Here is a 12,540-nt window from a genome sequence, read left to right on the forward strand (position 1 = left end):
TTACACACTGCAGCCATTTGATAAGAGCCTGTTAAGCATGGGAACAATGAGCAAAGGTGGTGGAGGAGGAAAAACAAGACTTAATACAACAAACACTAACTTCAGCTTTGCTGGCGTCACCTTGCCCTTCCCTCTGTGCTCCAATAGCAAGGTGAGGGCTAAATAACACATCTTTTTTCCCCACGGAACATATCTAACACGCACATGTTCTCCTTCCAAAGACAGATAAATCAAGCAAGTCCTCATCAGTTAATTTCTCAAGCAGTGCATTATCTTCCTTGAGAAATTACACATTGTTCCACTTACAGCAATCTTTGCAGCAGATGGGTGTATCACTTCGTTTTATCATTCCTTCCTTTCATCTCTGCACAGACCGACTCTTCACCATTCCAGGAGGACAGATTACTCAGCACGTCCCTCCTTGTGTGGTGGGACACAAAAAAAATGTGACACTTTTTTTTTTTTTTGAATTCATGAGATTTGAGGTCTTTATTTCATATTGAAAGGGCTGGTGGTTTTTACTATTTTTGCTAACCACAGGTTGCCATGAGGAACTTCTGTGCTATTGCCCACAACCTAAGACAGATTTCTCATTGGGTTTTCTTTGAAGATACTGCTGATAAACTGCTGGTTTTAATGCTGAGATATCATTCCGTGTGGCTTAAGATGTGGTGTAATAACCAGCCTTCCAGTACACCTTGACTGCAAAGTACTGAAGGCAGTGCCTTCTTCCCTGTACAATATACCATATAATAAGGTTCTATTTTAACACAGGCTGCTTAATACCTCTTAGGCATTAATACAACAATTGTACACGCATAAACAAAGATCAAAGGCACTGTTAGAAATAGTGGTTTCCAGATGTTTTCTACCTCCTCCTCAGTAGGTAAATTTAACTGTCAGCTATAACTTTTAATTTTTAAATACACAAATCGGAGACAAACAAGATGCTACAGATACAACACAAAGCATGAAGAAAAAAACCCACAGACTGATTAAAGCCATATATAGGTTGTCAGCTGCTGAACAAATTATAGCTGTGTCTGATAGGGGTATGCCATTACTTTAACTTGAATATTAGTTTGATTGACCATGATGAACTGCATACTGAGAATCACAGAAACACTGGAACCTCTGGAAGTTACCTAGTCTGACTACTCACTTATAGCAGGACTATGTCCAACACAAGGTTTTGTTTACCAAAGTCCAAAAAACAAAGGATAAAGTTTCCACCACCTTTCTGAATATCTGTTCCAGTACTGTGCTTCTTTCCAGGCAAAGAAGTTTTTTTCCTAATATCCAACCTGAATCTCTTTCAAACTATAATTTATAGTCCTTGCTCTTTGTTTCAACCTCTGTCACTAGCTAGAAAAGTTTAGCTTTATCACCTTTGTAATTCCTCCTGAAGTACTTACTTCACATCAAAACAAATTCAACACCAGAATACAGCTCAGAACCTCCTTGGTTTTGTGACAGTTGCCAAATAAATCAAATAGACGGAAGAAAGAGGAGATTTACATTGAATGATCGTTAAATCTAGATTAAGAACTGAAAGTCAAGACACTGGCATTTGTTTCTAGGCTTGAAAAGTGTGTCATTCTCTGGTCGAGTTCACATGGCATGAAAACAAAAAGCACAATCACAAACACAGTTTGAAGATGCACTAGAGATACGCTTCTAGATGTAGAGCACAAGTGCCCATTTCCCAAATTGTTTGACTTTACCATACTTTCTGCCTAACAATCTGTTAGCTGAACTTTTTCTGCTACAACACCTTACCAAGTTTCTTGTGACAAGAAGGCCAGCAGACATACTGTTATATGAGAAGGATAACATATAGACAGCAAAATTTAATTTACCTTGGGGAATGAGGATAAACACATAGTCAAGATTCAAAAGATACTCTCCCCTAATCTAATGTCCCCACCCCCACACAGACTCTTACCAGATTGTTTCAATTTTCACTCTACTTTTTCCTAATATTTTGTGTAGGACAGCCAACTCTTGGGGAAAAAACAGTGAAAACTATGTGGGTTTGGAACTGGACAAACTCCTACTCACATTCTACATATTTTGCTGCATTCCTTTTTTTTTTTTAGAAGTGGGTATAATAAATGTACCAGAACAAAAATTCACATATATTACAAATATCTGAAAGGTTGTATTTTATGATTTCTTCATTATTTATTATTATGTTTATGATTATTTCCCATTTTCCTAGATGTAGTTTATTTTGTATGGCAATACTAAATCCTCAGACTGATAAAATCAGCACTTACAACATTAGATAGCATAGTCAGCACATCTAGTCACATCATGTAAACAGACAGCAAAGCTGTAACGTAACCCTCCAAAGTTGATGTAGAGGGAGTTTGAACTACAGAGCAAAATGCGAAAATCATTGCAGCTAGACTGAAAACAGTGTTGATAACTCACACTGTCCTCCTTTATCAGTCAGGTTTCCTTGACCCACAGACCCTCATCTCATGTGTCAAAACTACAATTTAAAAAGTTTACATCACATAAACAACCCTTTGCGGCCTAAGGATCCTTAAGGCTTTCAGGACTCATTCAGTCTCAATGCAGACCCTAGCCTAGCACCCATAAGTTACCCTGGTGCTGCATAAATTCCATATGGTGCTGCAAACAGGGAGGACCATGTTATATTTACCACGATGGTCCACATACATTAGTAATTTCTATTTTTATGTAAAAGGATTTCTCAGGTGGTTAAAAAAAAAAAGAGAAGGCAATATGGAAGTTACTGGGTTTAAGGATAAGCATCTCTCTCTCAGGCAAATTGCCTCATAGCCAGAATGCTGCTCCCAGTCCCAGCTGTGTCTTGTCTGCGCTTTTGCAACTGACAAGATGCTAACAAAAACTATTTCTAACACTTGGAAAAAAAAAAAAATGTATTTCTCAAGGTTGACTTCTTTTTTTTCATAACTTGAGGAGAGAAGAAACAGAACAAGCTTTCAAACTGCACAGGACACGTTTGGATACAGTTCTTTTGAAGCGTACAAGATAAAGGTTTAGAGCTAGCAACCATGCTCATGGTTTGCAGCCTCTCTTCATACACCTTGTGCTCAAAATTACATTGGAAAGACCTTTTTATGCCAGTCACTAATAAAAGCCTCTAAACGCCTCTTTCCCTCTCTTAGGGAACAGCCAAGATCCAGATTAGATGAAATGTGTTCATGTTACTTTTTAAAAAAAGAATAAAATTCGGTATTTGATAAATTTTGATCAAAAAAACCAGCTATGTTCTAGCTTTAATGTCATAACACTGTTTCTGAGCTGGTTCTGACTGCAGAAGAGGCACACACAGCAGGCTATGGCTATGTAATAGACAATCACGGTATCTATGTACATGTTGCATGGTAGGAGAAGTGAAAGCTTACCTCTTGATCAAGTTTTCCTCAGGTGAAAAAGGAGACTTACAAACAACAAGCAAAAGGAAGTCACAAATACACAGAGGAAGTCAAAGTAAAAAAATCCAGTGTATATCACTGTCTGTGTCTAACTTTATGTCTATGCATACATATATCACTGTAATATGTCCACACTACTACCTCTACATTATAGGGTGATACACTACACTGCCTTCCTAACCTTCACATGTTGTTCCAGCAGACAAAACCAGAAGAGCATTTAGAAGCAAAAATCCACTTCATGAAGTAGCTGACTTGAAGTGCATACTTCAAGGGTTTATACTTTAAAAGTTCGAAGACGACAGATACATACAAGTTATTTTAATCTTATACACGTTTTTTGAGTGACATCAAGTCTGTCATCATCTTAAACTGTTACATGGATAGAAATATTTAAAAGAAGAGTCCCAAAAAGCAAGAGATCATTTAGCAGTACTAAAAGTCTTGTATGAGGAAGAAGAAAGTTGAAAGCCTGTGAAAGAAATCTGGTTTGGTCGGCAAAAACCTGGACATTCACAGGGCCATCACAAGCCAGAAGGATGTAAACAAAGGTGATGGCTGCGTAGGGCACTGAGAATTTCATGCTGGGCATCCAAGCTTACCCCAGCGAGTGTCCCACCAGCCAAGCACAGAAAGGCATTGTTTCAGAAGCGTTCTCTCCCAAAGCTGTAAAGCACAATGAACGTAACATGTATGGGAAGAAAATCACTGTCAAAGATAGGGGGGAAGATATCTCAATGAAATGGGGTTTTATTTTTTTTTAATTCTCATATATGCCACATTCTTTTGGAGTTAATGAGACACGACAAAAACATTAGGTAGCTTTTCTAGCAGAGCCTCTATGATCAACCCTGTATAAGAGACACAAGTCTGACACTGAAAAATGAAACAAATATTTTACTGGAACACACCCTACAACAGATTTCAAATCTGTCCCAAAACTGACAATTTGACATTTTGCAAGAAGCATATAGCATCTCCAGAAGACAATTTGAAAGAGAAGTCCTCCTCCAAGTGGCACGAGCCAAGTACAAGTAAATTGCTAGCACTGAGTAAAGACACATATACATTGTGTTGTATGAAGACCAATCAAGTATTTCTAGAGAATAGAACACCTACACTTTGCATAAACACTTGGGAGAAAGATTTTGTTTATATACTATATTGCACCTGTATAATTGAAGCCATATTACATAATGTCAACATAAACCTATCTGATGTCAATCAGAGGGCAAAGTCAACAAGTTAGTGATGGCCTGTACATTATACAGAAGTAATTTTAAACAACCTACAAAATACACATGTGCTCATCACAGGTTGCTCGAGACAGACAACTCTTATTATCAATGTAATTAATTTGTCTTTATCAGTTGTAGTTCTTAATTTCACATAGCTTTACCTCAAAAATTCCACAGATGTCCTGAAAATAATTGCTAGCATAGTCACTTAAAAATAAAACAAAAAAAACCCCAACACAATACCAAGGGGAGGGGGAAAAAAAAAAAAAAAAAAAAAAAAAAAAAGGCAAACATCCATTTGGCAAATGTTTTTCATTGAAATAGTTTAATCTACAAAATATAGTAAAAATAAGAAACCAGAAGTAACAACAGGCAGGCTTCGAGAACTGTGCTTGGTTCCTTACAGGTAACCAGAGTATAACACACATGGTACCCATACAGCCAGATTTTGTCAAACACAGGAAAAAAGAAAAATCTAGAGAAGAGCAGTTTTGGATGTCTGTGAGGGATTTCCAGAAATCACGGGAAAAAAACCTTTGGACAAAGTCTGCACAAATCCACACTGGGATTTGACACATACCAGGCTTTTCACACATAATCCACAGCACAGATCACCCTTTACAAGCAGTAAAATCACCGCACTTTCAGGATGCAATGAGCTTTTTGTGTGTTCTCAGGTCACCCATGTGGTTTATGCCCAATAAGTTTTGTATCAGACAGATAAACCAGACCTCAGGTATTTCAAATTCACTGAGCATTTACGCATTTCTGTCTGGGAAATGTTGCAGCTTCATTAATAAATTCTATCCCTTCTCTGGCAATACAGCTGCATATTATCAGCAATGAGAAAAGCATCTCATACACTTATTCATCTACTTCTATAAAATCATTATGGAAATTATGTATTTCCTGGGGGAATCATCAGTAGAACTAACACAAGATCAACATATGACTCCTTTTGTAATGCCTTTAAAAATTAAAATGTCATCTGCTTTGGTTACAAGCCTGTCCTCTATCCAAAGCCCCATTTTACTTCTTATTTTATGAAAATTCATTCGATATCCCTCAATCTCTGTCGAGGCATTTCTCAAGTGCTATAGATAAGTTTGTGGCATTATATCCATTTTTCTCGTCTGCATCACTGACAGGATAGATTAACAAAGTTAGCACTTCTTTAAAATCCTACAGTTTCTTTAAATTCAGACTGACTCCCTTTCATCAAAGTTATGCCTTTCCTAGTGTTTTCTCACACATTCTCCATAAGTAATTTTAACTAATATACAAACTGATGTTACATACATTGACTTACAGTTTCCAGGGTGGAGAATAATAAATGCAAAGTCAATAAAAGATTAAACAGTAAACACCAAAAGTCTCACTTGAGTTTGTAAGAGTGAGATTGTTAGAAAAGTACTTTCACTTTGCAATATGTTTATATGCATAAGGACAAGGCACCTCACATTCCTCTAATGATATTTAACAACTTGGTGTTTTCACAACACAGGCAGAAGGAAGCGTTCAGTGCAAAGACTCACTTTAGGAGAAAAAAAAAGCTTAATATTTTGTTACCAGCATACACCAATTGAAGACTCCGTGAGAATGTAACTTTAACCAATAAATAGCAAATCTGTACTAACTTTTCCAGAACATTTGAAGACTACAGCCAAAAATGTAGTGGATATACAAAATGCCTATGCCGGTGTGTTTGACTGAAGGTATATGAGCTTTGGTCAGCAATGTAACAACCTGTCACAGTTTCTCTGTTTACCCTGAGGCTGAAAATCTTTCTAGTATACTATTGACCCTGACTCCCTATCCCACTCCAAAGGAAATTATTTCATTACCACCAGGCTCTTGTTTATTTTTAGGAGTTTGTAAATTGCAGTGCGGCAAAATATATCATCCATATAAACACACCTTGTATGTTCTCCATGGCCACTCAAAACCCCTGCAGAAAAGGTTTAGCATATCTTCTTGTCAACCTTTAGAAAAGCTCCTTTCTTCACTCAAAGCAAAAGTTTAAAGATTCCAGCCTGAGAAAAAAAACCTAAGCTTATTTTATCTATTTAAGTTAGATTCCTCTTACCAAGGACAACCAGAAGCACAGGTGGATGCATACCTGTTACTGAACACGTTTGGTTCCATTCTCAGGAATACTTTTAAAAGGCTTTTGGTTTCACTTGTGACGATTCTCTTAATTTAACACTGAAAACCTTACATAAAGATTAATCTGGGCACCGTATTCCAGCTGCAGTATGCCACCTGAACTACCTTTTTGCTACTTTTTTGTCCCTTACCCTTCCTGAAATGGCCTACTTCCTGTTTATTACTTTTTTCCCCTCCTACTTTGAAATTTCAGAATTATGCAACCCAGTGAACCATCTATAACACTATTTTTATAAACCAGTCTGAACTACACATTGCCTACACAGATCAGATTTTGTTTCCTCTGTTTCAGATCAAACTATTTTTTTCTTGTATTTGTTGTCTATGTTTCCTATTCCTTGCAACTTCTCTGCCTTCAAATGCCGGAGGCCTAGCCAACATCTGATGTTAAGGCTGACCTAAGGGGTATTTTATAAAACCCACATTCTCAAGTCAAATAATGTTACATTATATATTTACTCAAGAACTCCAAGTTTTCAAAATTTGGCAATGCCACTACAGTAGCCCAACACATCGTATGTGAGGTATAACGACTGCAAAGAATTTCAACAAACAGAAAATATAAATAATAACTAGTTTCCCCTTTGAATTAAAATTGTATGACTTTGTATAAAAAAAAATATCTTTAAAGATTCCTTCCTTCATCTTGCGCTAGTAAAAAGTCTTTGGCAACACAATGACTGCAGACAATTAAAATCAGGCCACGTCCTTACTCAGTGCACTTTTGCCCTGAAGAAGTGGGTCTCGTGTCTGCAGCTAACCCAAAATGGCCAATAACTCAAACTATTTCTCTTCAGAAAACAAAGACTGTATTTTACAATATCCTCCCACTGTTCCTGCGGGGGAGGCAGCCTAGAAGTCAGCGACACATTTTGCAGCTGATCCTCATTTCTTGTCAACCACATCATCATTTAAATGCTAAAATCCCATTTCAATTGAAGAAAAATGACCCCATGTGAACAAGTCTCAAGGTTTTCATGCCAATGGTTCTAAGAAAGACAAACAAAATACACAAATGCAAAGGAATCAAATTTCATTGTCTTCTAGGCAGTTAACAGATTTAAATGTTTTGGAATTTATGCCTGAAACTGGTACGTACCACTCCATCTTCAGAGCTGTTAAGATTTCCATAGAGTTATCTCAGGATGAAATTTCTGAAAGAACGCCTCTCATGGACAATGAAGAAAAAGACACCCTTTTGCTCATTCAATTTTTTACATCATATACAGGCAGAATATTAATGTAATTACATTCTCTACCCAAATTAGAAAAACCTAACCTTTGCACTTCAGATGCTGTTTAAAGTCCACTAGTGTAAATATATGCAAATGTGTGTTTGTTTATATCTAAAGATAACCTTATAAAACTGTCATTGCTATGTATAATTTACATAATATGCACGTGCATGCACATATTGATTACTTATAACTAAAACCATATAAAGATATAGAAATAGTGGTTTTACACATACATACACACATGCACACCTAAATACATCTCTACACACACCCCCTCCATATTAACATTCTCAGGCCTAAATAATGGTCCACTCTGCACACTGTGAGCAGCTTAGTTCAACATAAATTTTGAATACCACTAAATTAAGTTGGTGTATAAATCTCTGCACTATAAGGGTCACAAATATCTTGAGTCAGGTATAACCACATTACTGTGGAAGAGGCTCTCTATAAACAGATCATCTGACACTGATACTAAAGGAATTCAGCACAATCCTAAAAATAAAGTTGTGTACGAGGGGACTGCTTTAATATTTAACAGCACGCCACAGAAACAGAGTTGATTTTAGCAGTCTAACATGACAGCCAAAGACAAAAACAAAATCACATATTCTCATCCTTATATATTGCTTAAGCAATCCAAACCGCACAGAGACTTTGGGACAAAAATGTTACCTGGAAGGCCACTACTTTACAGACCCAAAGAAATTTGAAAATACTGTGGTATTTCAATAAACAATACTTTTTACAGTATAGTCTCCTGCTTGAATGTGATAAGCGAGTACATCTTTCTCATAAAAATCCAGGGTAAACTATGCTTCAAATTATTTCAGGAGAAGAGAAAAACACAAATCTGCAACACACAAAAGTTAACTTGTAACAGTTCTAGGTACTACATAATGTCTTTGAAAAGCAGGTCTCTGCCACTATGCTAGGTAACTTCGTATATGTAACCATCCTATCATGTTTAGTAAAATTGTTAGTGAAGTCACGTATACAAATATACTTGAAGGTTTAAGCCTAAAACAGAAATTCTGAGGACCAAATAACACAAATTAAACTACAGAGCAGAGGAGGTAGAGGCCACCACTTGACAAGGGAAAAAACAAAACAAAACAAAAACAAAACAAAAAAACCCAAACAACCACAAAGTCTGTCTGTCTTCCCATTTTCCCTTTCTGCCACTTTCTTCTCAACAAGAGCTTTGGGAAAGCAAAGCAGATATTTGGGCTTCGAGAAACTGACTAGAAGAAGGTTCCTTATTCAAGTGTGCTCTGCAGAGAAGCAGCTAAATGATACTTTTTTATGTAGTCAAGAAAATGCAACAAATTCAAATGTTCAAAATTTTTATGTCAGTATTTAGTCACCTAAATCCAACTCTATAAGCACAAGCCAACAACGTACCATTGTCTAAAGAAAATGAGATGTGCTAGCAAACGAGGATTGGAGTCAAGTTTACAGTAAACCCCTGAAATGAATAAACTACTGAAGCACAAAAATATGCATACAGCAATCTTAACACTTCCATTACTACTAGCACAATAACTTATGAATGGTGAAGTATTAAAAGTATTTAAGTTGTTTCTGACATGTATGTGACCAAGTTAACAAGCTCTGGCCTAGCTCTGAAAGCAGATATGGTAATGCTAAAAAGAAGGGTACACCCTTCTTCAGAATCGATTAAAGCACGTAACCATTTCTTAAACTACAAAAAATACAAAATTTAGAAATGAACATGCATATTTGATACTTTTTTGAAAACTTCACTAGTTGCTCTTCAGAAAAAAAGGAAATTCTGCTATTTAGTGAAGTTCAGATTGATGGGCTCTACAAACTGACATAAGGCAAAGCTCTCAACTTTGAAAATAAAAAAAAATATCCCCGCCTGAAATTACTTCCCTTCAGTAAAGACAGGGGGGAAGCCCAACTTTTCCCATCATAACCATCCTGAATATTTAGTCTTTTTATTTATTCTTTGCAATCACGACGTAACTTTCACGTGGGTCTTCCACACCGCACACACCGGTAAGGCAGAACTTTATTTCAGCGTGCCACACGCTCGGTACCACACCGAAATGGGAGAAGGCAAGGGACGGCGCAGATTCAGGCGCCGGCGAGGTGGCTTCAGCGGCTGGCCCAACCCTGAGCAGTACCTGCGCCTGCCGATGCCACCGCTCCGCAGCGACGCGGGCCGCCCCCGCGGGCGGTGCCACCTCGTTCCCCGGGGTCAGCGCTGCAGCCGGCGGCGCCCCCCGCCCGGCGGCCGACCCACCGCCGCCCGCAGCAGCTGCCAGCGAGGGCTGACTCAGCCCCCCCCCCCCCACCGCGGCCACCTGCCAGCTCCCGGGGCTGGCACCCAGCGCCAGCAGGTCCCTCTGCCCCCGGCGCGGCGCCCACCCCCGCGGCTGGCACCGGCCCACGGCGGGCAGCGCCGGCGCCGCTGCGGTGCCCCCCGGCCCGGGCTGCCCGGCACGGCGGCGGGCGCGCCGCTGTGAATCCTGGGCTCTTGGGGCTGGTTTTTCCTTGTTGCTGTTTGCCTTTTTTTTTTTTTTTTTTTTTTTTTTTAGTGTAAAGTTTCCTCTGCCAGCAGAGGCCGGGACAGCGCGCGGACTGCCCCAGGGCGCCGCGCTGCCATCGCAGCTGACAGGTTTTCTACCCGCCACCCCCCCCACCCACCCCGCCCCCCCGCCGCCTTCCGCAGCATTAAAAAGCGGGCAGATAGATCCGGCTGGGGTTTGTTTTAAACAACAGTTATTAGCACAGCTAATTGCACCCACTGCCAAACAAAATAAGAGTCAAGCTGGCATGCGAGCATCCCGCATGGAGCCTCCTCGGCACCGGGGGGGGGTGGGGGCGGCAGAGACACGGGGAACTTCCGATCGGTGTCGCCAGCCCCGGGAGGCCGAGGAGCGGAAAGTTCGCTGCCACCAACAGCGCTGCCGGCAGCGGCTGCGGCGGGCGGCGGCGGGAGGGGGCTCGACTCCGGGGGTCCTTCTTACCTTCTGGTCGACGATGGAGCAAGCCATTTCCCGGACGTGGGCAAGACTGAAGTCCCCCGAGGAGTCCTGCAGCAGCAGCACCGGCTCCCGGCTCAGCCCGATCTGGAGGTGGAAGGCGACGCCGCCGCCGGCAGCAGCCCCCGGCAGCGGGCTGGGCGGCCGGAGCAGCGGAGGGGCGCTCATTGAAAACTTCCCACCGGAGCCGCCGCCGAAGCCGAGGGGTCGGGGACGCCGCAGGAGAGGCGGGCGCCGCGGCGGAAAGTTTGCGGCCGCCGCGGAGGAGCCGGGCGAGTTCCCCCGCGAAGTTTCAGGGAAGTCGCACCGCGCTCCTCCCGGGTGAAAATGGCGAGGGGAGGGGGGGCGGCGGGCCGGGAGGATGCAGACAGGAAAAGGCGGTGAGAGAGACGCGAAGGGCGAGGGGGGAGCCCGGCCCAGCGCGCCGAGGAGGTGCCGCCGCTCCGGCTGTTGGCGCTGTGCGCGGCGCGGGGGCGGGACGGGCCGCGCCCTCCGCCGGGACGGGCCCACCGCCCAGCTGGGCCGGGCCGCGCCGCTCCGCCACCACACGGCGGCGGCTGCCCCCCCCCGCGGCGGGAGCTCGCCTCGCCTCGGTTCCCAGTGTCCCGCCCCGGCCCAGTCACTGGGCTGCGGGGGGCCGAGCCTCAGCTTCCCCCGTCACCCCCGTCGGGCAGCACCTCAAAGCCGCCTTCGTCCCGCCTCGCCCGGTCCTCTGCGCCTCCCGGGCCGCAGGTGGAGGCCGGCCCTGAGGAGAGTCGGGGTTTGCCCTCGCTGTCGGGCAGCACGGCGGCCTCCGCCGGGCGGGTGGCGGGTGCGGCCCCCCAGGACGAAGAGAAGTGCCGGGGCAGCGGGAGCCCGGCCGCGCCGCCTCCTCCAGCAGCCCCCGCAGGGCTGGGGGAAACAGCAGGGGAGGGCTCGCACCCACCTCTCCTCCAAACCGCCCTCCAGCTTCACCAGCCCTCTGTCCTGAGGAGGAGCTCCCTGCCACCTAAAACCGGGACGAGTTATCTCTCCCAGCCTTCAGGATCAGTGCAAGACCCATCTGTTTGCGCAAGCAGCACCGGTGGCAGGCAGCGTTTGCTCTAGAAGTCCATCACTAATCTCCACTTGGAAATCTGTGAAGGCAATGGGAACATGAACTGAAAATATTTTAGGTACAAAGAGAAACTCCTCAGCTGTATGTGTGGCACCTGTAATGATGGCAGTACTAAATGTATGTTTCTAAGTACAGTGTTTGATGAAATTTACAACCTGTTTCTTTACAGACTGCTTTTCTGACCAAATGCACAGCTGCAGTGTTGTTTCGTTTTGATCAGCTGTCATATTAGGACCTATTTTTCTATTGTCAGCTCACTTACCATCTGGGATTTGCACGTGCACAGCACCTTACTATCTATATAAGTTTTGAATCCCTTTTGTTGGTGAATGTTCCTTTGAAATTGCTGCATTTTAA

The 12,540-nt window shown here is 42.5% G+C and overlaps 1 protein-coding gene across 5 annotated transcripts in view; it reads right to left on the bottom strand.

The window, feature by feature from the left end:
* The window catches only part of PRKD1 (protein kinase D1), a 143,500-nt gene extending 131,558 nt beyond the window's left edge, over positions 1 to 11,942 (bottom strand). For 4 of the 5 annotated variants that reach the window (XM_037395007.1, XM_037395005.1, XM_037395006.1 and 1 more), the window contains exon 1: positions 11,073 to 11,939. In XM_037395007.1, the coding sequence (XP_037250904.1) occupies positions 11,073 to 11,255 (183 nt within the window). In that variant the 5' untranslated portion in view covers positions 11,256 to 11,939. Of the gene's footprint in view, positions 1 to 11,072 lie in introns of all 5 variants that reach the window. The other variant, XM_037395008.1, reaches the window with a different exon arrangement.
* Between the last annotated feature and the right edge of the window lie 598 nt (positions 11,943 to 12,540).

This window comes from Falco rusticolus, chromosome 7 (assembly GCF_015220075.1).
Source record: "Falco rusticolus isolate bFalRus1 chromosome 7, bFalRus1.pri, whole genome shotgun sequence".
NCBI classification, from domain to species: domain Eukaryota; kingdom Metazoa; phylum Chordata; class Aves; order Falconiformes; family Falconidae; genus Falco; species Falco rusticolus.